Raw genomic sequence first — 25,278 nt, forward strand, 5'->3', positions numbered from 1 at the left:
CGATGTTGTGGACTCATGGCATGCAGGGTCGGATTTGGTCCAGACCCCTGCCTGTCAAGGGTACACGATTTTCAAGCACGTGACCAGAAATATCTCTCGAGTCGGGTTTCCAAGCTCATAAGAAATCATCTCGTAGTTGCTCGGACTTCAATTCCCACCTAAAAGAGCAACAGTATGTTACTAAGCTCGACAACACTGAGGATTAGACACACTACGCGTATTGTGTCTTCCTTTTGACCTGGCCAAACTGCAGGGACCTCGCAGTAGACTCCTGCGTTCTGCAGGAGCCGATGCGATTCAGAGGATCTTATGGCTCTTAGGAATGGGCTCTAGACCGGTATGACTTGCAAGATTGAAGACATGGCACTTTCTGACCCCGATGTAGACACTATGCATCAATTGCTCTCGACCTATTCGCAGACAGCTTCACACGATATCCTCTTTTAGCCCACGCGACAAGTCATCGACAGGTAGCAAAGCCCTCGGTCAAGAGAGAAGCCGACACCTCGTAAATCAAGGGTATGGCTTCAAGTTACCAATTGCGAATCGCACGACTCCATCAAGAACCTTCCATTCTGGTGTCGCCCGCGGCCATCGACAAGAACTGGGCTGTACCTCGAACAACGAACACACACAGGATGCAGCAACACATATCGAAAGCGGACAACATGTGCCTCCGGATCGTTCTTGGACCGATTCTCGCCTAGATGCTTGGTTGAAAAAATACCGGGTAGACAAAGATGCATTTGTGCAATTGCAAGCCCGTCCACAGGCGTCCTCCTATCCCTCGTTACCACCGGAATTATTCGACCCATCGTCTGGCAGCGCGATTCACAAAGCATTCAAGGAAATCCTGCCTGACGATGTACAATGGGCCTTCAGAACTCGGGAACAAAGCTCCAAGGAGCCACGCTTTCGCTCCATGCAGATATTACTAGATGGAAAGAGCAAGCGCATCGCGGCTCTGGGAGAAGGTTCAACAAAGGATGCCGCGATAAAAGCCGCATATCTGGATTTGGTAGCCAAGCTGGACCACGCGGGACTGCTGAATTCCTTTTGGCTGCGGAAAAAAGATGCGGGTGTACGGAAGAAGGAGGCCGAGACGTTAGACTTCCTAGGCAGCGAACGGTTTTCCAAGCTGCAAGTCTTCAACTATGCCTCTCGGTTTGGCTGTTTTCCTAACGTCAAAGTCGAGCGAGTGGAGTCACAAACGGGGTCGTTGCTGTTTCGAACGACGATCTCCCTCCATGAACTTGGTGTCGTTGGGATTGGAGAAGCTCAAGATGTCGCATTGTCCGAGATATATGCCGCTCTGCATTGCAAGAGCCAACTTGAGCTTCTCAGGTCTCGCGAATCATCAAAACGGCTCGACCTACGCGACTATAAGGCGCTTAGTCTTGACAACGCTAGCGATTTCATACGATTCTTCCTACGCAACCATCCCGACAGTAGAATCACATTCGACGAATCCGTGACGGACCCCTACGGTCTCGGATTCGAGTATTCTCGCGTCCAAATCTGTCTTGACAACCAACCACTGGGTCCTCCGGCGCTGATGTTGGAACGTTCCCAGGCGGTACGGACCGCCTTCCTTTTCGCGGCGGTTGAACTCACGAACCAGCATTCCGAGCTGTTTGCGGAATATCACGAGGACCTTCGGGAAGGGAGAGGACTTACATCTCGGCGCCTTGAACCGGTGTCCTTCCAGATTGACGGGCCGATGCGCGCTTATATGGAAGATGTCATCTCCCAAGCCGAAAAGCCGGCGCAAGGTGTTCGAATATCTTCTTCTCTGGAAAACTTGTATGAAAAGTTTGCTCATGGCAAATTGGGATACGCCGCTCGACTTGGCACGGTGGAAAAATTGCTTGACCGGGATCCCTCACCGCAGACTCCGGAAGCGTCGGAGAATGCGAATCTCGGTTCAGACGACCCAGAGTTCACGCACTCGAATCTGCAGGACTGGCTTCCAATGCGCGAATACAGCGAGGAGCTTCTCGATATTGTCTCCAACAATCCGTTCTGTATCATCTCCGGAACAACAGGCAGCGGGAAAAGCACTCAGGTCCCTCAAATTCTTCTGGAGGAAGCGCTTCGTCACGGCCCAGACCAAACGTGTAATATCATTTGCACGGAGCCCCGGCGAGTGGCAGTCACGACTTTAGCCGAGAGAGTAGCCGCTGAAAGAGCGGAAGGTGTTGGGGATTCCGTGGGATATCGAGTGAGCTTCGATCGAGTCCTTCCCAGGATGCCGCAGCGGGTCACTTACTGCACGCCGGAAATCCTATCACTGCAGATGCTTCATTCGAACGAAGACGTCCTCGCAAACTTAACGCACATCATTGTTGATGAGGTGCATGAGAGAAACGCCCGGACAGACGGACTTCTCTCGCAGCTGAAGCTGGCCTATGACAATCGAGTCCGGGCTGGAAAACCTTTTCCAAAAGTCATCCTGATGAGCGCTTCACTTGATGGCGGCCTGATTGAGGAGTATTTCAGCTTAAGGACTGCCGATGGGAAGGTAAAGCGTTGCCCAGTGTTGACGGTCCCTGGAAAAGTGCATGAGGTGGAATACAAAGATCTAGAAGACGTCGACAAAGAGCTGAGCAGCGACACGGTCCTACGAACAGCTCGCACCTTGCTGCGCGACTCGGACTACGAGAAGTTCATGAAGTTGGAAAAGGCTGTAAAACCACTAGCGTCCAGCCCGTCAAATATGCTCATCGGTTGGAGAAGCGAATGGGAAATTGCTCAGGATCGCGAGGAGGCGAGGGTATCCTATGCGTTAGTAGCGGCGACCATTGCGAAAATTTGCAAGTCGGACGAGAAGGGTGCGATCCTTGCATTTCTTCCGGGCTGGAACGAGATCAAACGCGTCGAGGAGCTGCTCCAGCGCGGGAAGGTTTTCGGACTCGATTTCAAAAACACGTCGAAGTTTCGAATCTCCTTGCTCCACTCGACGAATCCTGCAGGCATGGAGGAAGCACTCACCCCCCTCCCCGACACATGCCGAAAGATTCTCCTGGCAACCAACATCGCGGAGACCTCCATCACAATTCCCGATGTTCGATTCGTCGTGGACAGCGCCAAGCAGCGAACGCCTCGCTACGATCACGTTCGTAAATTGTCCGTGTTGGACCGAGAGTGGGTGAGTCGGTCAAGCATCGTGCAGCGAGCCGGTCGTGCAGGACGTACGCAGCCTGGGACGTATTATGGGCTTCTGTCCAAGAATCGGCACGAGTTATTGCGAGACACGATTGCGCAGCCATCGATCGATTCGAGTCACCTACATCTGGCGTGCTTGCGAGCACGGTCACAGTTTCCGGAGATGTCGCTCCCCGAGTATTTCGCCCAGTTATTGGAGGCTCCCTCACGAGATGAAGTCGCAGCGGCCGTGAAAGATCTCCAGAATATCGGGGCCATCGGTCCCGATCTCACTGTGACGCTGTTCGGTCGACTATTGGGAGAGTTCCCAACTCAGCCTTCGATCACTCGGATGATCCTCCTGGGGGTGATGTTCCGCTGCCTTCAGCCTATGATCGTTCTAGGTGGATTCTTGACAACCAACCAGCAGTTCTTCATGCACCCCGAGACCACCAAAGACAAGCTCCGAGCCGATGCAATTCGCGCAATCTACTCGCAAGGGACGGCGAGCGACCACATCGCCAGCATTTCCGCCTTCGACGAGCTCCAATCCATCGAGACCAGAGAAGGGCCGGACGCCGCGGTGGAATGGGCCGAGAAGAGCTTCTTGAACATCCACGCGTTCAAGATCGTCCAGAAATACATGCTGCAAATCCAGCGCGTGATGTGGGACCGGCGCATCGTTCGTGATATCTACTCCGCGGAACACAATGTCAATTCCACCGAACTCAGCCTCATCAAGGCGCTCTTCCTCTCCGGCGTCGCCCCCAATGTCGGGCTCCGCAGGACGAGCAACCAATTCTGGACGCGCAGCGGCACGGAGGCACTATTGCCGATGGACTCCGCTGCAAGGCCGACGCATTGGATGTCAGGGAAGGATGCAGATCGGACACTCTGCTGCTACTCCCATCTCAACGTGGTTAAAGAGGGCCATCTCGCGATGTTTCGCGACGTGTCCATGGTGACCCCGCTGATGACGGCGCTCTTTGGCGGGCAGATCACACCACACCCGGATGTCGAGGCGAATTCATTCCGCATCGACAAGTGGTTGCCTATCAAAGTCAACGGGCACGAGGAAAAATCCGAGGCGCTTCAGGTCTTCATGACGTTCCGGGAGATTTGGGATCAGCTGTCGCATAACTTGCTGGAGGAGTTGAGCTTGCCGGAGCTCACAGAGCGATGGAAGCGGAAGGATCCGTTGTTGCTGACGTCTTTTGTGAATGCGATAATTCACCTACTGAACTATGAGAGCGGGTTGCTGGAGACACGGCGAGGGATCTCCACTCAGCCAGCAACGGCGGACGGTCCGGAGCAGATGGACGAGAAGGAGTCTGTGACCGGACATTGAATGCACTTGGGTTATGCGGAGATGATTTATTACATATAATTGTACCATACTTGTAACTCTTCCATAGCGTCATGCATGTATAGCCGTGGCATACGACACCGTGAGCTAGTTTTCATCCTCTATGGTTCTTCGCTTGGTCTCTCCCTTCCTCTTCAGCCTTCGCTGATTTCCTCCAGTTGTCTATTTCTTCAGCGGCATCGTCTTCGCGAGCTTGGCCTCCGCTTCCTTCTCGAGCGGGTGGGTTGGGTTCGAGGGGATCTTCTTTAGGTGCGCGGCGGAGGCTTCTTTCACGCCCATGCCGGTCGGAGCGGCGCCAGTCTCGTTGGGATTGGCTTGAGGGTCGGACTGCTGATCGCCCCTCTGGTTCGATGGGGGAGGAGATTGGCGGCCTTCGGTCATGGTGTGAAGTACTGGAATGCAGTTAGCAGTAAGCATCTAGGGAATGGGATGTGGGATCCTCCTTACTGAAGTGACGATGTTGGTTGGAGGCGAGATATTGGCAATGGGCAGTTGTTCAATTGGGCTTAGATTGACGAAGTGAATTATTGTACAACGGCATTTGAATTTAAAACGGCTTTTATCATTTTATGTATAAACCATCACCAGTCACTGGATTCCATGCTCTTCCCACTCGGCACCATCATATCGACGTCATACTCTCTCACTTGTTGTCATCTTTCGGCTTTGGTGTATAATACCTGAATCTGCACTTTTGGTCGTTGTGGCCCATCGGATCGATATTATGTTTACGCCACAACAAACAAGCCACATTATATGGCGGACGAAAAGAGCCCAGCGCGTCGAATTGAAAGTTCCACATCTTGAACATCAGCCATCCAGGTCGCATTATCCGTCTCCAGCAGGTCCCTTCAAAGGCTTCGCTCACTGCATCACATTTACTGCTTTCCAAATAGAATCCTTGTCTATATCGTTGGAATTGCAATCTCTGTACACGATGGCCGGCGCTTCCCGACAGGACTACATTGCGCGCGTCCGCTACTCCAATGCTCTCCCTCCACCACCGAATCCCCCCAAGCTTCTCGATGTCCCAAATACAGGCTTGTCGGGAGGGCAGTACACATCCGCGGGATTTGCATCGAGACTGGCGCGAGAACAGCCGCTCAACATTGAGGCCGATGCCGAGCTTGGGATGCCCATAGACTTGATCGGTATCCCTGGAGTGTTCGAGGGAAACGAGCAGTGTGAGTAGAGCCAGACCGAGATGCAGCGCGCATAATACTTTCTAAATCTAACAACCGCCAGATATCTCTACATCAGACCACATTCCACCCGTCCATCCCCATGACAAAGCCCTGCTACGTCCGCTCGCAGCGCTAGGCAAGCCATTGTCACAGGCCTATGGCGTTTCATTCCTACGGCGAACGGAGTACATCACCGCCTTACAAGGCGGTAGCCGGGACCCGTCCAGCGCGATGCTCCGGCAGAAAACCACAGAAAAGCGGTTCAAGAAGCCCAACGTTTCCGATGACGACCCGATCAACATCCTGCGCTCCATCATCAAAGGATTCGACGTCGCATATCCACATGACAAGTACACGGGACCGGACACGCCGAGTAACATCCGCGGCGCACAGACTACGGCGGCGGAGAAAGAAGCGTGGGAACGGCCGAGACATCCTACCAAGCCGCATCTCCGAGTCCTGGACTCCTATCCTGTCCTCCCTGACTTCGCCGCCGTCCCCGATACCGGTGCCTACATTGTCGTCAAGTTCAACCCGAACCCCGTCGGCCCCACGGATAAATACGACGACCGCCTTGACGTCGGCATTCTCTTCCCACAGAACCCCCCACCCCACGAACTAGCGCGATATCGCGAACAAGAGAAGGCTCGCAAGCACGATCCCTCCGCTCAGTTCGCGATCCCCTTCTACCACTACGATTTCTTCATGCCCAGCGCCGACTCCGTCCGCCCTATCAAGCGCAAGTTCGACGTGCTGGATGACGACAACGACGGGGACAAACTTTACACCTGGGAAAGCGGCGTGCCGGAAACCAAGGGGATGAAGTCCTTTAAGTACGACCGGGTCCGCCACTATGAGACGTACCAGCAGGCCGGCGAGGGCCCCGACGATTGCTTCACGGATACCGTGGGCGTGGCGCTGCATGACCCGGAGGCGACGGAGACGGGCGTCAGCAGCGGGAAGCAGAAGGCGGCGTACTTGTACGGGATCAGCCAGCGGACGTTCATCCGGCCGAAGAGGGCGAAGATGAGTGCGAGTGCGGCGACCGGGTGCGATCATGACGAGGAGCAGGAGTTCGATGCGGTGGAGGTGCGGGTGAAGAAGTTGGAGGGCGACGAGTTGAAGAGGAGGAGGAAGACGATGGAGAAGTTCGACGAGAGAATTGGAGATCAGTTCTTTCCGATGGGCGATGAAGCCATGACTCTGGACAGTCAGGACAGTCAGGAGTAATATTTGGGCTCGGGATATCCACGTGCAAGGCGTTTGACGGCACACGAAACTATAAAATCGGGCTTGATCACGAGTCTGTTGACGAACACCTCCTATTCATGGTGCGCTGTACTTCTATCCGAGCCTTCCAACTACCAATTCCACATGCACTTCTGCGACAACACCTTCGTCCCCAGCAGCTCGTACTCCTTCTGATAAATCCAGCTATCATTCCCATTATTGCTCAGCCGTGCAAACACGCTGCCCCCCTTCCACGCCACCACCTGCTGGTCCAAATCCCTCGGCGGCGCGCCGATCAGCACGTCCTTCACGTACAGCGGCTGCAGCTCGCGCAGCTTCTCCTCCAAGAATGAATTGAATCCCGCGATCGACCCGCCCCCGCCCACCACCATGATCCCCCCCAGGAAGTCCCGCACCTTCCGGTCCTCCGCCCGCGCCCCTTGCGTGATGCTGGCGAACACCGCGGCGTCCAGCGACATGATCGGCAGGATCCGGTCGCGTTCGTCGGCGAGCTTCAGCTTCTCGGCGACAGGGTCGACGGCGGACGGCGCGAGGATCCCGCTGTCATCGGGGGCGTCCTGGGAGCCGGCGCGCTCGGGCTTCGGGGTGCCTTCAGGGGCTGGGGAGCCGGCGACGGAGGAGCGGGGGGTGGCATCGGTTTCGTGGAGTTGTTTGAGGAGGTTAAAGGACGCGCGGGCGGAGGGCGCGGCGGCGGAGGTGGGGGCGGAGGTGGTGACGGGGGCGATGGAGCCGTTGTGGGCGTAGGATTGGGAGGCATGTTGGAGGACCTGGGATTGGGCGATAGAGAAGGGGTCGTTGGGACTGCCGTCGTAGAGGTCGTAGGAGCGGTCGACGAGATGGCGGCGGCCGAGGAGCTTGTCGTCGTGGTTGAAGATTTGAGGGCGGAAGTAAGCCTGTGACAGAGGTTAGATAGGCCCATTGATGGAAGCTGGGTAGGGTATGGCTTACCATAAGAGCGAGCATCGGCTCATCATATGTCTTGAAGTTGTACTTCCGCGTGTCCTGTCCCGATGCCCGGAGATGGAAATCGTAGAGCTGAACGCCGATGTCCCCTTCATTCATCGTGCAAAACTTGTGCTTCAGCTCCTCCGCCAAAAGAAAATCGTAGCGTCGTTTCAAGTTGATCTCTTGGTAGGGAAAATGGTCGTAGAGCATCATTTTCATAAACGCTTCGGTGACATCCGACCCGCCATATTTCATGTTGACGCGAGACTCTTCCACGCACATGCCATCCTCGACGCAGCAGATGGAGGTCTTTTGGGCACCGATGTCCACGATGCATGCCATGGAATATCCCGCGCCGTAGGTGGCGGCGACGCTCTCTTGCATGAAGCAGACCCTTCGAAATCCGAACTCGCGCATCAACATGTCGAGACAACGGTTGACGTACTCGCGCTCATAGAGGTCGGGGATGACGAAGCAGCAGCTGTACTTCTGCCAGTCCTTCCGCTTCGTCAAACCCAGCTCGGTTTTCATCGCTTCCTCGATGATGAGGTACAGGTCGTTCCACAGGGGGTTCTTTTGCTGGTAGTCTTTCTCGTTCAGCCACCCGTTGCGGAGCGGCCAGAGCAATCGATACCGGGGCTGGGACTTCTCGGGGATGCGCAGGGCGGCTTGGCCGCAGACGTACTCGGGCGCGCTCGAGCCGCCAACCTCCGTCCACTCCACGCGCTGCGGGTCGTTGTGCTCGGTGATGATCTCCGGGTGCGCACGTCGATTGAAGTTGACCACCAGCTCGCGGGAGTTGGGCATCAACCGCCGCTTATTGTTTCGCATCCGTGTTTTGAGTTCGAGCGCCATGGACATGTACTCTTTGGAGAACTGGAGAGGGAATTAGCATCATATGTCCAGGGGAAAGAAAGACGCCGTACCTCCGCTCCAAACTGCTTCTCGGGAGGGACATCCTCGTCCTCCTGACCCTCCAGCTTGATCCGCTTCGGCTTCGGTTCGCCTCCATCGATCTCGCTCTCATTTTCCTTCGCCTTCCTCGCTATCACCATCGGCACGGTCTTCGGGATCGGGTCATTCGCGAGCCCGATCCGGAGGTTCTGGCTTCCCGGGTGTATGACAATGAAGGTCGAGCCATGCGCTTCCGGACTTGTCGGTTCCACATCCTCCATCCGGTCATCGTCCAACACCACGCCTGCCCGGGCTCGGTCCCGATCGCGCGCTTCCTTCACCATGCGCTGGGTGTTTTCCTCTTGGATCGTGCGGTAGGCGAGGAACTGCTCATCGCGCTTGAGGTATTCGGTGTAGTAGTTCTTTTGGTTGATCATACTGACGGCAGGCCAGCTGGTTAGGTCGAGGTTATTGTCCGTCTTCGCAAGGCCTGGATATTCGTTAGTTTCGACTCGCGATGGCGTTCACTTTGATTACGGACCTTCCTCCCTGAGGGCAGCTCGCCCACTCTTCTTACCAACCATCTTGGCTGAAGACCGGGCTATACTATGCGAATTAGAGAGCTATATGAGGAATTGAGATATTGTCGGGAGATGGAGGGTGAGATGAACAAGAGAAGGTATCGAATTGTTAACAAGCCCAGCGGTGGGTGCAGAATCCGATTCGAATTCTAGGAGTGTGGATGGAGCTGTGGAATTTCCGAATGATCGAGAAGTGAAGGATGCGAGATCCATCCATACCGCATGCCGTCCTCCGTAATATGGTGAAGCTCTCCAAACGGGTCCAAACGGGCGAATCACCTGTAGTTTTCAAGTCACTTCACCTCACTCAACTTATCCCATACTCGATTTCCTATTCAGATAGCTTTCAATTACTATCGTCTCTTCTGTAGTTTTGTATTCTCAACCAGATCTCATATTATGTTATAAAAGGTGCGCACATGAACTTTAATGTTCTGGAGATCATCAGGGTCATACAAGGGCGTACCTACTGTGTACTATGGGAAGAGCATGGGATATCTCAGGAAATAAAATCCAAAGTTGCCGTTGTCTTCCTCCTCCTAAATGACAATAGGCAAGACATAAAGCAAGGAATTTAATCATCGTTTGGGGAAAGGCCTCAGCAGAGAGCGTCGAGGACTCTCAATACACCTTGGACACAGCCATCAATCATCAAACTCCAAGGTATCATCCCTCCAGACGCCGACATCAACCTAACCAGACCCAGACCGCGTCATCACTCATCCTCCTCCATTTCCACATCCTGCTCATACTCCTGCTCCTCCTGTCCCGCCAGTTCCCCCTCCACCTCCTCCGCGACGAACTGCTCATAGTCCTCGAGACTCTTCTGGATATGCACCTTGAACTTGATCACGTCGTTGAGGATCCGCTCGATTTCGGTATGCAGTTCTTCTCGGACGGCGTCCGCGCGGTCTTTGAGTCGCTCGTACCTGCAATATATGTCAATATCTGTCAAGACTGGAGATCATGACGCTTCACTCACTCTAAGTTGGTATTCATCTCTCGTTGTTCGGTCATCTGTATGCTATCGCTCAACCCGGTCCTTAGACTCGCGAGCTCTCGCTCCATCTTCTCGACGTGTGTATCGGAAGTCATTTTTTGCTCGTTGGTCAACTGTGCCCTTGTCAGCAAAGTCCCATGGTGGTTCATTTCTCTCATCTTATGGGTGCTCACCTCTCGCGTCTTCTCAAACTCATCCGACGCAGACTTGACGCGGTACTCCAGCTGATCGACCTCCTGCTTCCGCTCATCCAACTCCACATCTGTCTTCAACACTAGGTCGCGGATTTCCTCGTCCTGCCCCGTGGCCACCATTCGTCGCTCACCGATCTCTTTCCGTAGCGTGTTGATGTTGTTGCGGACCGCACCCTTCAGGTCAAGATTGAGGAGCTGGTGCGGCTGGTACCCGTTCCCGGCATCCGTTAAGAATCGGTCGTCTTCGGACTGCGACCCTTGGGAAGTGCTGAAGTGTGAGCCGTCAGAGACAGACAGGACGAGCTCGTAGTTGATTCCTTTGGCATTGGAAGCGGTGGAGGGGATGATGCCAACTTCGTAACCTAAGGAGTTATAACGCTCCATTGTGTTTCGCAACTCCTCGAGTTTGGCCTCGGCTTCGGCTTCTCGCTCCCCTACCCGTCTCCTTGCTTCTTCCAGTCGAACTTGAGTGGCCTCGACGCCCTTGGACATGCGTTCTCGGTCGGCATTCATGCGGTCGATGTCTTGGATCGGGATGCCTTTGCTGTCCAGACAGTCTTGCAGCTCCCGCCGTTCTCGATCAGCTTCATCGACTTCCTGCTCGACCTTCTGGATTTCTTCCTCGAGAAGCTGGATGCGGTTCTGGTATTTCTCCACTTTGGCTTCCATGTTCGCGTTGTACTGCTCGAATTTCCCCTTGTCCTCCTCTAGGATCTTGATCGTGTCGTCTAGCTTCTTCATTTTCTCCGCGCCACGGCCAAGCTCTTCGACCTGATCCGCCAAGGCCTTGCTCTCTGCTTCAAGCAGCTTGACTTGCTCCAGATGCTCGCGATTCGCCGCTTCGAACTGCCCGGCCATCACATCGATGTGCGGTTTGATGATCTTCTCCGCATTCTCGTCCGACTCATCGTCTTCGACCGACAACCAGTCTCGATATGCGTTCGACAGAAATGTGAAGATGATTCGATCTCCGGTCACATCGTAACCCGCCTCCATGCATGCATCGTCATATACTCCCGATGCATATCCATCCATGATCCGCGCTAACTGCATCATCCAATGCAAGAGGCCCAAGAAGATATGCCAATTGTTTCCTCCCACGGCCGCAATTTGGCTTTTCATGATGTTCTTCTCAAACGGATACCGCAGCTGCTTCAGCAACGGCGGCACCTCCGCATCGATACTCTTCAGAAAGCGGTACGATGGGTCCAGCCGCTTATACAGCCACTGAAACATGCAATTGAAATCCTTCTGCGTCGGCGACGTGAACGCCTTGGCGGATAGACTGTATTTCATATCCATCTCAAAGTTGTTCTCCGACAGATACTCCATTAGCTCGTGTGCCATCTGCGCACGCGTGCTCCCGTCTTTTAACCGTCGCGGATCCTGCGGGACGGTCGGCGGCGCCGGGGCGGTTTGGAAGAACGATTGTCGCGATGCGCCGCCTCCGCCGTTCACCCCCGACGGACGCGCGCTGAAGATGCTGCTCCGTCGCTGCGCGCTGAGATCCAGGCCGAACGACGGGGGACGCGGGGTCGAGGCCGCCATTGGGGCGAAGGTGGATCGCCGCTGCGACGACATCATGTTGTTGGTCGAGTTGCGGTGAACGCTCGCGAAGCCATCGGCGAGGTTGGAGCCAGAGGAGGAGCGGTGGAGTTGGGATGTGCGGTTTGGGGCGAGGGAGAGGCGGGAGGTGGAGGTGGACCGGCCGTGGGAGTTGAGGTTGTTTTGGGAAGTGGAGCGCTTCATGGCGGAGGAGGGCATGGGGATCGCGGAGACGTTGTGATTGATACCGCCGAGAGTCTATGTTAAAGTTAAGCGGTTAGTATACCAGCATTGGTTTGGAGGTTGAGCGCAATTGCGATGCGATGCGAATGGTGTGGGGAGTGTGGACTGACTTCTCGTGGTCTTCGGACTGAGAACAGTCCGGACTCGTGCGCCATCGCCACCAGGAATCAAATATTCGAGGACCTTACTATCCAATACAGTATCCTGAGTTCAGCAGCAACTGTTCTAGCTTTTGAGTTGTGCAAATTGTGCGGTGCTGCGCATGGGGTTTCAAGTTGAGGTGCGGATGAGGTTCTGTTGTCGCGTTTGTTTACTCAAGTGAAGGGCTCCAGCAACGGCGCTTCTGATTGGTCCCCAAACATCGGTAGGGTATTCTGATTCTCAGCCAAGGCCTTAAGGCAATAAGGCATATATTCAAATTCCGATCTTCACATGTTCTGTTTTATTATAGGCTATTTACATGTGAACTGAAGAGTTGGATGGATGGGAGTTACTGGAGTGATGGTTGGCAGGACGAAAAGTAGGTATAATTTAACTGATGAAAATCCGATTGCCGCTATCCTCAGTTACAAGTGCTTTCATAAGAGTACAGTAGCGGCAACCAGAGTGCCATTCCATACATGTAACCAACTCCCAACACCAGCAATTGCACACGGTGTTCTAAAATACATAGACAAACGGTTTTCTCATGCACCCACCGCCGCCTCGGTGACCGTGCCACTCTCCGACGTATCCTGCTCTTTCTTCTCGCCATTAACCGCCGGCGACGGCTTCGACGCCGCCATCTGCCACGCGGGAATTGCGGCCTTCCCGTTGGTCCCGAACCTCCCATAAGGGCTTTGAGTCTGGGCGCGGTCTGCAACGTTGGAGCTGGATGAACCTGTGGCTTGAGCTTCTCCAGTAACGGATGCTGAGCCGTTGGTCGCTGCGGTCGGTGTTGCCGCCGTAGGAGTGGCTGTAGGGGTAACTGCAGGGGTAATCGTAGGCGATGCGGTGTTCGCCGCTCCATCAACTGGTCCTTGCACGCCGTACACTGCTGGGGTAACCCCCGAGAGTGGTCGCTGATGTCCAGGAGCAGCTTGGGCAGATCCCATCCGGTTGCCGATTAAGGTCTTCAGGCTCTTCAATTCCTGGCCCAGTTCTCTTAGTCGCCCGTCGGCGCTTTCCTTCTGAGCATCCATTGCCCGCGGAAGCTGATCCCGCAGTCCCCGGATCTCATCTGCCGTGCGGCGCGCATCATCGTTGCGGCGGCGGTCGGCCTCGGTCAACTCCTTGATGACCGAGTCGAGATTGTCGAGGGCGCTGTCCAGACGATTTGTTCGGGCTTCTTCGGAGGATTTCAGGGAGGCGGTATCAGTTGCGAGTTGGTCGAGGAGGGCGAATGCGCGAGCGAACTGTTCGTCGATGGCAGCTTTGTCCTGCTCGACTTGAGGTGGTGTGGGTGGTTTGATTAATGGGACGAGATATCGCTGGCGATGTGTTAACGATAGATCTTCTCGGAAAAGGAAGGATGGCGAACCTTTGCGGTGAAGTAGAGCCCGTAGCTAACACCTCCTACTACGGTCGCCATGATGAACCAATCTCGCCAGTCGCGCCGAGGCACTCTGTTCATATGTCAATCTCGCGTCGTTCATAACAAATCTGTGGCCACCTACTCTGGGGGAGGTTGTTGCTGTGGCCACGTCGGAGGATACCCATATCCTTGGGGCGGCTGTCTATAATTGTATCCTGTAGGAGGTGCTGTTGCTACCGCACCAGCTGGAGCAGGGCCACTCCCTGATCTCGCTAAGGCTACATCGACCTCATCTTTGGTGAGGTTTTTCGATTCGAGAAACGCGAGCTTCTTCTCGATGGGCGCGTTTGCGACCGATGGGTCCTGGAGAACTAGAGGGTTGTTAGTAAATTCGAGAAACATCGGAACCGTTTTCATGTCATACAGGTGACCTATGCAGTGGTTAGTTGAGTGATCTCTCATCCCTAGGTGTTCGATGACGAACCGCTGAGTTGACCAGGTCTTCGCGGACCATTTTGGCGGATTGAAGTGAGCGCTCTCTCACCACTACGTCCGCTGTATCCCCTACTCTTTCATAGATGATGGAAAAGTAAGATCGCAAAGAGTGCCTTGAATGTTACAAATTCCAGAATCGCCATCGGCACGATGTCTACGGACCGAACCCTTCCTTGAAGCCACCATTCGGCATGGGGAACCTCGGCAGCGGCGGCCTTCGTACCCCGTGACCCCAGCCACCTCGTCGGCCTTGCCAATGTCACATGACCGGCCAACCGCCGATTTTCGGCTGACTAAGGAATCCTGTGTAAGCTATTGTTCACGTATCACGATGCTTCCACCCTCCACTCAGCATCTCCCTCCTCTCCATCCTCCAGACAGTCTAAAGGCTTAGTATTGGTGTATCAGCTCTTCGATATTTCGGTCTTTTGAAATTGCCAAGAATCGATCCATCCTCAGAAGCCCAGCCGGTAACATTCACGTGGCACCTTGCAACAACCCATTCGGCAGCTCGGCGCGTCACAGTAGACGTGTCACATCATGGACATGCTCAAAGACCTGGACCCGCTGAATGAACTTCCTCAATAGAAATAATGACATTGCCTGCTCTGGTGGCACGTATTCATACGGGTTGTGCGATTTTGACCAAATGATTTGATTCTTGGAATGCATCTCCCATTGAATGTCCCTCAATTCGTAATGTCCAATTTAGACTAGATACTACACATGTCATCCATTATCTTAGGTTCCCCCATCTTTTTTATTAATATTATTTCTCTTGTCGGTCCTTTCTTTTCTCTTAGTGTTTGGGGTATTCCTTTCCTTTTCTCACGTCACTAGAGTCTCGCTTCGTTCCAGCTTGAATCTGAAACCCGAAGAGCCTCAAACGTGCGGTTAAAGTCATGCACCACAGAATTTCGGAATCTCGTCCATCCGGTCAAAGCATTTCTCCTCGACCAGTAGTATGGCGGGACTTCTTACATGCGTTTCTCACATCCGTTCGGGCTTCCGACGCGTTCTGTTCGGGACGCCGTTTCGGAGCTGTGATACTCTTCAGCTAGGAGCCTTGGCATCCCCAGAGCCGCTCAACTTCGCACCCAGCATCATGCTTTCTCTCGTCTTCAATTGCGTGTCTTGCCTTCAGCATGGTATACTTTCCCATAGACACGATCTGCATCGAAGAGCTGACAGCATGGTTCTGGGCACGATCCTGCAATCATAGATTCTGGCCTGAGCAAGCCGATGAATCCCTTGGCTTGTGGGCGGGCCTCTGCCAACACGCAGTACCTAGATTTTTACTTAGAGCACCGACTCGTTCCAGGGAGATCTAGCGTTTTCTCACGTACGCTCTGTGTCAAGATATTGATTGATTTTAGTAGAGATCGCCCTGTGCTACCCAGCCTTGTTCTCGGCACAATGGACGCATGATATACAAAAGGCCTCCGCTGTTCCCTCGATTCTCAAGTAGGCATAGCTTGGCGTAAGGTCTTCTTCCGAGTCCAAAGGTTCAGTTCTCTATCTCGTGCCGGTCACAGACTCTACCATTCATACTTTCCTTCATTTTATACTCTCCTTCATTTGTACGAGCTGTGCTCGACTGTCCGCTCCTTTGAAAGTGAGCGTTGTTCCTTTTGCATTTTCTCTTCATTACGCTCTCTTTCGGTCACGATGAAGGGACTTCTCCCTCTCACGACACTTCTCTACGTATCTTTCGTAGCAGCCAACCCGCTGCCAGGCGACCATGGCCGTAAGCATCAAAATACTTGTCTATCAACCTTCTCTAACACTGGTCAAGGCATCGCCGATCTACAATCTCGAGGACAGCCCTTAAAGCAGATTAGGGACCAACCCAATATAGCCCGCCGATCCACTGGCCTCGCCTTCGCCAAACGCGGCCGGAATACTAAGGATGCCGAAGATTCTGCCGATGCTGCCACCGAGGAAGCCGCTATTGCAGCATTAGAGGGCAATCAAGCAGATCCTGAAGCCGCTGCCGCTCCGGCATGCGCTGCGGCCCCAGCCGATGCCACCGCCGATGCCACCGCCGCCGCAGCCAACGATCCCGCCGTTATATCACCTGCCGCCCCGGAAGGTGCCGTTAACAGGGCAGAGGTCCACAAACCTGGCGCTCAAGCCGGTGTCGCTCCTGCAAAAGTTGTTATCCCGGCCAACGGTGCCGAAGATGCTGCCGATGTAGCCGCCGAGGAAGCCGCTATTGCAGCATTGGAGAGCCATGAAGCAAATACCCAAGCCGGTGCCGCTCCGACAATCGTTGCAACCCCAGCCGATATCACCGGCGTCGCAGCCAAAGACCCCGCCGTTACATCACCTGCCGCCGCGGAAGATGCCATTGGCGGGGCTGGGATCCACGAAGCTGGCGCTCAAGCCGGCGTCGCTCCTGCAGACATTGCTGCCCCCGCCAACGGCGCCGACATTGCGGGTAACGACACAGCCGTTGCAGCCCCAGACGCTGCAGGCAATGACACTGCTGTTGCAGCCCCGGCCGCTGCAGGAAATGACACTTCTGTTGCAGACCCAGCCGCTGCAGGAAATGATACTGCTGTTGCAGACCCAGCCGCTGCAGGAAATGATACTGCTGTTGCAGACCCAGCCGCTGCAGGAAATGATACTGCTGTTGCAGACCCAGCCGCTGCAGGAAATGATACTGCTGTTGCAGCACCGGCCGCTGCAGGCAACGACACCGCTGTCCCTGGAGGTAACGGCAAGGGAAACGGGAAAGGGAGAACTAAGGGAAAGGGGAATGAGAAGGGCAATACGGGTAAAGGAAATGGAGGGAATGGGAATGGGAATGGGAATGCTGCTAAGGGCAAAGGCAAAGCTGCTGCGGCTACGGGAGCAGATGCCGGTGGCGACGGAAATGGTATCCAACGGCTAACTGCGATAGCGCAGAGTCTTGGGATTCTGAAGCGGGATCCGGAGCCGGAACCGCAGCTTACCGAGATTCTTGGCCAGATCTTGGGGAAGGGGAAAGGCAACAGTGCGAAGGGCAATGGGAAGAATGCGGGAAAGGGTAAAGGCAAGAATGCGGCTCAGAACGTGGGAAAGCAGGCGAAGGGGAAGAAGGCTACAGCCAAGAACGGGAAAGGCAAAGCTGCAGTTGCTTGTACTGGTGAGTTTGGCATACTGTTTGACTCCACTTTATCCTGGAGCATCTGCTAATGTGTCCTATAGCTGCCGCACCAGCTGGAACTGGTGCTGCCGTGGCAGCTCAAGCCACTGGCGGAGCTGCTGCTGCGGAGAATGCGACTGTCGCGGATACTAGCTTCCGTCGACGCGATCGTCGTGTCCGACGAGCAATGGAACCCCGAGATTAGAGGAATTGGACGTAAAAATAGGGGTTGGTTGTAAAGGTATAACGTTGTTCGGTGCATAGGAAGCCAGTATGACCTACCGGCAGCCCTTGGTCGGAGTCTTTTCCTACTTTATGTCATCTCCTGCGGTATAAATTCAACTTGACACGACTATCAGAATATATAGAGGTCAATCATAAACATATTGGCAATCAACCATCACTACCTGTTCGTCATACAAGTACACTACATGTGCTATGCGTTTCCTTAGACTCTATATTTCTCACTCAGATATGACTTTGGCGAAGGTGGTTGAAACTAAATCGCCCTGGGGCACAGATGGTTCCTGTAGAGCACATTACGGCGCGACCTCAAGGCCATAAGTTGACAATTCATCCTATCTTCAATTTACATCATTTTAAATGAGCCCAATCCGAAACCCCAGTGTCGGAGCATCGTGCAGCTGGGCACCACCATCGAGCGAAGCTTAGAAGATACCTAAGATATTCGGCGGACTTGCGACTCCCCCCGGGACCTGTGGTTGAATGTCAGCAAAAGCCTTTTGTAAGCTTTCGGGACGGACTTACATTGCAAACCTCGCTCGTCACGAAGAACGAATACCGATTTAGCTTCTTGCACTGTTCCGCAAGCGCCTCTAGGTCGAACAATTCCCCAATCGGACATCCCCAGCCGCCTAGGAGCACTTCATGCATTGCGTAATCTTTCTGCGTGGCTAATACCAGGGCTAGTTAGCTATGTCCAGGCGCTTACAAGTCGACAAAATGTTACTTACGCCAGCATTCAAACGAAGGCTGGTCGCCTGCCACGGCTGAGAAGTGATTCCAGATCCACTCCAGCACTTCTTCGCTCTGCTGGACTCCCGAGAAGGTCGGTGGGCTGGGCCTAGCCGCGAGCTGCTTTACCTCATCCGTCGATAGCTTGTTGTACGAAGCCATGTAGCCTGTCAGTCGTATTAGCAGGGGATTGAATTGACAAGTGAACGGCAGATATTACCAGAGCGGATGATCAAGATATCGCCGAACTTGATCTCGACACCCTGCGCTTCCGCGACCTTTTTCAACTGATCCAAGGTGATATTCCCTCGCTCGAACGGGTTGTATTCGACGTTGTTCTCCAATCGCCAGCTATGGAAGTCGAGGAGCACGCCTCGTCCGACGATGCCCTTTTCCGCCCAGGCTGAATTTACCATAAGAAACGGCTAGATTAGATGATGAAGGGGAGTTACCATGAATTCCGAGAACATCACTCTTGTGCTCTCCATGGATGTCATCCATCGTCACGCCGTTGTAGAACTTCTCCTCCTTCTGGTATCCAAAGTGGCGGAGTCCATCCCCTACACTGAATCAGTGGATGCAATGCGTCCGGTTATAGGTGTATGTGGACGTACATTGGCTGCTGCTTTGCGTATTAAATGACCATGTATCATCATTGACAATTCTTGTCCCCTTTTGATAGACGTCCTTGTGGAATGCCTGACGGCCGAAGAATGGAACCTCACTTTGGGCATCCAGAGGCCAGTTCATTGAGACCCTAGGTACTCTGTTACCAGGCTGCCGAGAATGATAGACCGACATCGCACGAAAAGCATTGTGGCAGTTTTAAAGGGGTGGTAATGGTTACCTTGTCCCGGTCTGAATTTCCTTGGAGGCTTCCCGGACTACTTCGTCAGTCAGACGGTTGAGTGTGCCAAGCTGATCGTTGGAGCCGTATCTATAAATATGCCTTAGATATGTCCAGACTCTTGAATGGTAGGGTGTTCATACAGTCCCCATGCGGACCAAAAAGGGTCCCCCTTTCGTAGGGGTAGTTCTGAGAACTTTGGGATCGGTGACATCCTTGACTATGGCTGGTTGAGCAACGTTTAAGGTACTTGACTGTTCAAAAATATACAAGAGATTTATTATTTGACTTGGAAGAACTCATGGAGAAATAACAGCAGAAAATAGCCTGGTAGGATCGTCATCGCGGAGTCTCTCCGAGTCCCTCGGTGCAATAACATCAATACGCGGGGCATTGTTCGTCATGGTCAGGAGGGCAGCTAAGTACGGCACCTGCAGCTCTTCTCCCTGTATGTCTGCGGAGTTGAGATAGACGGAGAGTTGTAGTAATCGGCTCTTGCGGTGGCGAATTCATCAGCATACAGCCGAAAGGTACCTGTATTCATTATTCCACATACAATCCCTTTTGAACCTGTCATTTTCGCAGGGACCAGGCTGATTTGCCGTATGGACAAGTGGGGAAAATATCTTTCGGCCCGTCTATCAACAGCTCCAAATGTTGGTGGTATGGAGGCTGATGAGTCGTTCTCTTCGATTGCTATCTCGGCAGATTTGAGGTTTTAGTGATCGAGGAGGGATCTACCCCTTCTCTTCCCTTTCCTTTAGCCTTTTCTGTTTTGAATCCCATTTCAAGGTGTAATTGATTTGATGAATTCGATGGAATTCAGCTATACAGTATACATTTGCCGTTCTTCAATGTGACCGGGGTAGATCATAGCGTCGTATCTGCAAGCATCGAGATGATGCGGATGATGAACCACAAGCTATTAAAGCTTTAAACAACCTCAAAGACCCTCTGTGCCTTATGACGCTCCACCTCCACCCCGACGCTCCTTTGTTACCTGTCCTAACCGTAGTCAGCATCGATCCGCTGATATATGTCGCTTCTCCAGCACGCGCGAACATGTCTCGCTAACCAAGTTGCGAACAAAAGTTACAATGCATTCATTTCCCGCGCGACGGAGGAGCAATTGCTCCGCGTCGTTCCAGATGGAGAAAATGCATCTACGCAGCGTATGCGTGCCTCAACTTCCTCTCTAGCTCGCCTGAAATGCTAATGGACCTTTCTAGGCCCGCTAGAAGGCAAATTGATTGCTATCAAAGACAACATTTGCACCACCGACTTCCCAACCACAGCCGCATCCCGCATCCTTCACGAGTTCCCCTCCCCATACGATGCGACCGTCGTCTCGAAACTCCGCGACGCCGGCGGTGTCGTCGCGGGGAAGACGAATCTGGACGAGTTTGGGATGGGTTCCCATTCGATTCATTCCCACGTCGGTCCCGTCTCCCAGCCGTCCTCGATGGAACATGGAGAAGGCCAGCTTTCTGTGGGAGGTAGTTCCGGAGGCAGCGCGCTTGCGGTCGCGACAGACCAGTGTTGGGCATCGCTGGGGACCGACACGGGCGGTTCGGTGAGGCTTCCTGCAGCATATACTGGGGTGTATGGTTTCAAGCCATCGTACGGGCTGCTCTCGCGATGGGGCGTCCTGGCGTACGCGAACTCCCTGGATACAGTTGGGATCCTTGCGAAGGACGTCGACTCCGTGAAATCTCTGTTCCATGCCGTCAATGGCTATGACAAGAAAGATCCCACCAGCCTAGCCGAATCGTCAAGAAGGCGGATCACCGAGCTGGTGGAACAACGGAAGCGATCCGGCCGCTATCGAATCGGTGTGCCAAAAGAATATAATACATCCGGAATCGATCCGAAGATCAAATCCGCCTGGAGAGCGACCTTGAAAGCGCTACAAAGCAAAGGCCACTCCATCCACCCCGTTTCCCTTCCCGCAACCAAACTTGCCCTCCCCGCCTACTACGTTCTCGCCCCTGCCGAAGCTGCCTCCAACCTGGCGAAATACGACGGCGTTCGATACGGCACCCGGTCCTCCGGCCCCGACACCAGCGGCGGCGTGCTCTTTTCCCAAACGCGCTCCGAGGGCTTCGGCGACGAGGTGAAGCGGCGGATCTTGCTGGGGAACTACTCGTTGAGCGCCGAGGCGATCGACAACTATTTCATCCAGGCGCAGAAAGTAAGGCGGCTGGTGCAGCGGGACTTCGATGGGGTGTTTTCGTTGCGGAATTCGCTGGTGGACGAGGGGGGGGATGGGGAGGGCGAGGGAGAGAGGGTGGATGCGCTGCTGGTGCCGACTGCGCCGACTTTGCCGCCACTGGTTAAGGATGTGAAGCGACAGGATCCGGTTGCGGCGTATATGAACGATGTGTTCACGGTGCCCACAAGTCTGGCGGGGCTGCCGGCCATCAGCGTGCCGGTCAAGACCGATCATGGCGCCGCACGGTCACAGATAGGGATGCAAATTATTTCCCAGTATGGCGATGATGAGTTGGTACTGGAGATCGCACAGTGCTTGAGTGAGAGTTGAATGCCAAGGTCTATTTTCAAGAATGATGATGATGATGGTGGTGCTACGAATATCAAGTCCTAGACAACTTCAGAACCAGCCACGAGCAGTGGCCAACCATAGGTCGATAGTCTTACTGGCCGCATACACCTTCTGAATCCTGCTGCCCAGAGCTGCGGAGACAGGATGGGCACTTCGTGCTGACCTCGCAGGTATGGGTGGCATCCAATTCAGTCTTACACTGCGGTTCGTCGTCGATGGATCGCGTTTCATCAGTTTGGCATCCCATATCTCCGGATGAGGTCAATGGTGTAGAGTCCTTTCCGTCTAACCCATCGTTCAGGGCTGAGTTGGTATTGTCCTCCCGTGTTTTGCTGCCTTGAACATCGCTGTACTCGTCAGCCTCGTTCCGGGCCTGGTCGAGAGGTCCTTTCGAGTCTGAATGCAGGCGGAACAACATTCCATACCATGGGCGTGCATGCTGATCACCACTCACTTCGGTAACGTTTAACTCTGGTTCGGCGGTGGTTGCAGTCGAGGTTGTCGAACTGGCAGCATCGTCCTGATGGTCCTGGTGGTCCTGGTCATCCTGTGTGGCCTGTTCGTCCTGCTTATCCAGCTTGGCCTGCTCATCCAGTTCGTCCTGCTCGTCCAGATTGTCCAGTTTGGCCTGCTCATCCAGTTCGTCCTGTTCGTCCAGATTGTCCAGCTTGGCCTGCTCGTCCCGCTCGTCCCGCTCGTCCAACTTGTCCAGCTTGGCCTGCTCGTCCTGCTCGTCCTGCTCGCCCAGCTTGTTCATCTTGGCCTTCTCGCCTAGCTTTGCCAGCTTCTTCAGCTTCGCCTGCTCGTCCACGAAATTTTCCCAATCCCGCCAGTCCTCCCAATCCCGCAAATCCCGCCAGTCCCGCCAGTCCCGACAGTCTTGACAGATTTGGAACTCATGGGCGTCATGCACGGTGTGCCAGTCCTTCCATTCCTGCTCGTCATAGTCGTCATAGTCCTTATACACCTCATATTCCTCCTTCCTGTCACGCTCGTCCTGCTCGTCATATTCGTCATATTCCTCATGCTCGTCCTGCTCGTCCTGCTCGTCCTGCTCGCCCTGCTCGCCCTGCTTCTCGTGCTCGTCGTGCTTGAGACATCGATGCAATTCCTCCATCAATTCCTCATCCGACTGGCTCATCTTCAGTGTTCGAAGGGTGCTACGATCATCTTGCGATCCATCATTCGCGGTTTGTACCGATGTGTCATTGGTGGACGGACGATCGTCTTCAACTGCGTCCTCGGGGTCCTTCATAGTACAGTCTGGGGCGTGGCGTCCGTTTTCAACGTGGAGATTGGCTCCTTCAGGTTCACATACGGTACTTTCCACAGATTCCTGTCGGGGGGCGGAAGTATCGAGAGGAGCAGTCAAGACGAATACGGGTGAGTTTCGGCCGGATTGATGGAAAACACTGACTCCCTCGATAGGCGACGGCTGGGACTCATCCGATTTGGCTACGTAGGCAACCGCGGATGATGGGATGGTGCCCTTAGGGACATCTTCTGCATGCTGGTCGGTCAGCTTGGCCGTTGCCTCCTCGTCTTCGGGGTCGTCTTCGTGAGCTGTTTGCTGCTCAACCGTCTCCGTCACCTTCTCTGGTTCTTCCCTAGCAGCAACTTCGAGGTCATGGAAGATCTGGTCTGTGGCTGCGTCCAGTGACAAATGCGGAAGGGGTCGGACTTCTCGTCGACGACTCCGACGCGGGGTCTCCGCTGCGTTCGGTTCCAATGGAAATCCGGTGCCTGGCATCGGGGTGATGAAACAATCCGTCCGGAAGGAAGTCGTGGGGCTTTTAAACTTTGGTTCCCGATCAGCAAAAGCACTGCTGGTACGTGCTTGATGCTCAAGGGCTGGGACCGTATCTTGTGCCTTCTCCGTGGTGTTCGCAGGCTGGAGTGCATCGGTAAATCCTCGATGCTCATAGTTTGGCGGCTTGTCGTCCAACTCCAGTGATCCGAAAATTTTGTGCTCAGGGCTGCTTCCATTGGCAGTGCGGTAGATTCGGCTGCTTTCTTGGCTGATCATCGACTCCAAGGAATCGGTGTTGATATCGACATCCATGAGAGGCGCAAGTCTGGGAGGCGCGGCGCGAATAGGAATGGGAGATGAACGTGGAATATCTTGCCGCCCCTCGAAGACATCGTCACACATACTCGGGTCTCTTTTGTGACGGCTCCTGCTGAAAGTCGACACATGGAGAATTCCGGAGGACCTGTAGACCGGAGGCTGCTCGGCGCTGGTCTCACTCGTGCACGAGCGATCCATGTGCATCAATGGATAACGGTCGCCATGAACCGTCCAGTTCAACGCGGAAATATCGCGTCGCTTCTTTGGAGACTGTGAGACGGACCGTTGCACCAGTGACGAAGTGCGACTCGGGATAAAATCATTGTCCCCGACACTGTCATCACCACTAACAGTATTGGATCAGCGCTCCACGTGAGAAAGTCGATAGGCGGGTCTTACGGGAGGGATGCGTCCTCGGCGGACTTCAAAGCAACAAAGCTAGAAATGCTTGCACGAGCTCGCACCATTCGACGGGACACACTACTGAGGCTACGGGATACCGACCATCGGCCTTCCCGACGGCGTGGACTCTCCGGTTCCATAGTGACACGGTGGCGAGCCGCGAGTGGTTCTCAATCAAGCGCTGGTTCTCAATCAGGACTGAAGAAAAGGAAAGGGTGATCTCAATCAAGCATTCACTGATTGTTAAGAAAAGGAAAAGGTGATCTCAATGAAGCATACGTGTGATACTCAGGTTTGAGGAAGCGATGAAGACAGGAAGACGACAACAATCTTTAAGTGGAAGTGACAGGAGAGGAAACTGCTCTGGACAACGATCGGTATGACAATCACGAACGATGATTTGGCTTGGATATGCCGAATAAGGAGGCGCTACATAGAATGAATGCTACTCGTGTAGCACGAGTTACCTTACGCTCTCTCCCCTACCATATCAGGACCGGAGTAAGATTCCTTCCTTTTGCTCAGTCTCCCCCCTGCCGGTCAAGAATTCTCATGGTGTCCGATGAAAGGAACGCATCGATATTGCCTCTAGGTGCTGTACAGTGATTCTTGGACGAATTATTGAACAATAGAGTCGCATTTCGTCGGTATGGACCTCGATGGAAACATGACATCCCATTGACACAGGAGTCACGCACTCCTGCTGACTGGTCTGTTACAAGTTCGGATCCTGTATAGAGTCGCATGGTTTAGCAGTGATCCTGTCATGAGGAGCAGGGAGTGCAATATTTTGACGCATATCGTTTTTGGACTTCGAGGTGTTCAAATAAACACGATGAAGTGAACTCATGAGTCAGAACTGATATCAGGTATTAGGGAGACTTTGCAGTTGCTCCACACACTAAACTCCGATCTCCGGCGCTAACGGGAATATCTGT

The 25,278-nt window shown here is 53.9% G+C and overlaps 10 protein-coding genes across 10 annotated transcripts; 4 read left to right on the forward strand and 6 right to left on the reverse strand.

Annotated features, from left to right (window-relative positions):
* Positions 1-1,972: 1,972 nt before the first annotated feature.
* Positions 1,973-4,492, forward strand: P152DRAFT_507249 (P-loop containing nucleoside triphosphate hydrolase protein; the record flags this gene model as incomplete). Its single annotated transcript, XM_033682526.1, has 2 exons — positions 1,973-4,011; positions 4,396-4,492. The coding sequence occupies 2 exons, from the start codon at positions 1,973-1,975 to the stop codon at positions 4,490-4,492; spliced, it is 2,136 nt and encodes a 711-aa protein (XP_033534588.1).
* Positions 4,493-4,509: 17 nt separating this feature from the next.
* P152DRAFT_458134 (uncharacterized protein) lies at positions 4,510-5,143 on the reverse strand. The gene is made up of 2 exons (XM_033679386.1): positions 4,958-5,143; positions 4,510-4,902 (listed from the first exon to the last, which is right to left on the reverse strand). Exon 2 carries the CDS (start codon positions 4,889-4,891, stop codon positions 4,673-4,675), a length of 219 nt encoding a protein of 72 aa, XP_033534589.1. The 5' UTR covers positions 4,892-4,902; positions 4,958-5,143; the 3' UTR covers positions 4,510-4,672.
* Positions 5,144-5,249: 106 nt separating this feature from the next.
* P152DRAFT_332024 (Paf1-domain-containing protein) lies at positions 5,250-6,936 on the forward strand. The gene is made up of 3 exons (XM_033675276.1): positions 5,250-5,694; positions 5,756-6,743; positions 6,805-6,936. Exons 1-3 carry the CDS (start codon positions 5,448-5,450, stop codon positions 6,815-6,817), a joined length of 1,248 nt encoding a protein of 415 aa, XP_033534590.1. The 5' UTR covers positions 5,250-5,447; the 3' UTR covers positions 6,818-6,936.
* A 53-nt stretch (positions 6,937-6,989) lies between these two features.
* On the reverse strand, positions 6,990-9,576 carry P152DRAFT_331993 (actin-like ATPase domain-containing protein). The gene is made up of 4 exons (XM_033675274.1): positions 9,326-9,576; positions 8,817-9,274; positions 7,894-8,766; positions 6,990-7,838 (listed from the first exon to the last, which is right to left on the reverse strand). Exons 1-4 carry the CDS (start codon positions 9,366-9,368, stop codon positions 7,056-7,058), a joined length of 2,157 nt encoding a protein of 718 aa, XP_033534591.1. The 5' UTR covers positions 9,369-9,576; the 3' UTR covers positions 6,990-7,055.
* Positions 9,577-10,080: 504 nt separating this feature from the next.
* On the reverse strand, positions 10,081-12,502 carry P152DRAFT_449054 (uncharacterized protein; the record flags this gene model as incomplete). Its single annotated transcript, XM_033678088.1, has 4 exons — positions 10,081-10,294; positions 10,348-10,478; positions 10,539-12,362; positions 12,458-12,502. 4 exons carry the CDS (start codon positions 12,500-12,502, stop codon positions 10,081-10,083), a joined length of 2,214 nt encoding a protein of 737 aa, XP_033534592.1.
* A 323-nt stretch (positions 12,503-12,825) lies between these two features.
* P152DRAFT_435296 (uncharacterized protein) lies at positions 12,826-14,524 on the reverse strand. Its single transcript, XM_033677524.1, has 5 exons — positions 14,345-14,524; positions 14,285-14,291; positions 14,003-14,231; positions 13,867-13,951; positions 12,826-13,816 (listed from the first exon to the last, which is right to left on the reverse strand). Exons 1-5 carry the CDS (start codon positions 14,372-14,374, stop codon positions 13,034-13,036), a joined length of 1,134 nt encoding a protein of 377 aa, XP_033534593.1. The 5' UTR covers positions 14,375-14,524; the 3' UTR covers positions 12,826-13,033.
* A 1,158-nt stretch (positions 14,525-15,682) lies between these two features.
* P152DRAFT_513970 (uncharacterized protein) lies at positions 15,683-17,856 on the forward strand. Its single transcript, XM_033682833.1, has 3 exons — positions 15,683-16,102; positions 16,151-17,485; positions 17,548-17,856. Exons 1-3 carry the CDS (start codon positions 16,024-16,026, stop codon positions 17,688-17,690), a joined length of 1,557 nt encoding a protein of 518 aa, XP_033534594.1. The 5' UTR covers positions 15,683-16,023; the 3' UTR covers positions 17,691-17,856.
* A 121-nt stretch (positions 17,857-17,977) lies between these two features.
* On the reverse strand, positions 17,978-19,847 carry P152DRAFT_458138 (uncharacterized protein). The gene is made up of 8 exons (XM_033679387.1): positions 19,451-19,847; positions 19,308-19,397; positions 19,075-19,217; positions 18,913-19,020; positions 18,681-18,863; positions 18,460-18,627; positions 18,254-18,399; positions 17,978-18,201 (listed from the first exon to the last, which is right to left on the reverse strand). The coding sequence occupies exons 1-8, from the start codon at positions 19,519-19,521 to the stop codon at positions 18,154-18,156; spliced, it is 957 nt and encodes a 318-aa protein (XP_033534595.1). The 5' UTR covers positions 19,522-19,847; the 3' UTR covers positions 17,978-18,153.
* A 267-nt stretch (positions 19,848-20,114) lies between these two features.
* P152DRAFT_332073 (glutamyl-tRNA amidotransferas-like protein) lies at positions 20,115-21,905 on the forward strand. Its single transcript, XM_033675277.1, has 2 exons — positions 20,115-20,479; positions 20,537-21,905. Exons 1-2 carry the CDS (start codon positions 20,344-20,346, stop codon positions 21,847-21,849), a joined length of 1,449 nt encoding a protein of 482 aa, XP_033534596.1. The 5' UTR covers positions 20,115-20,343; the 3' UTR covers positions 21,850-21,905.
* P152DRAFT_332116 (uncharacterized protein) lies at positions 21,906-24,920 on the reverse strand. The gene is made up of 3 exons (XM_033675278.1): positions 24,827-24,920; positions 24,338-24,521; positions 21,906-24,284 (listed from the first exon to the last, which is right to left on the reverse strand). Exons 2-3 carry the CDS (start codon positions 24,478-24,480, stop codon positions 21,962-21,964), a joined length of 2,466 nt encoding a protein of 821 aa, XP_033534597.1. The 5' UTR covers positions 24,481-24,521; positions 24,827-24,920; the 3' UTR covers positions 21,906-21,961.
* Between the last annotated feature and the right edge of the window lie 358 nt (positions 24,921-25,278).

The sequence above is a fragment of the Eremomyces bilateralis genome, assembly GCF_010015585.1.
Source record: "Eremomyces bilateralis CBS 781.70 unplaced genomic scaffold P152scaffold_8, whole genome shotgun sequence".
Classification (NCBI taxonomy): domain Eukaryota; kingdom Fungi; phylum Ascomycota; class Dothideomycetes; order Eremomycetales; family Eremomycetaceae; genus Eremomyces; species Eremomyces bilateralis.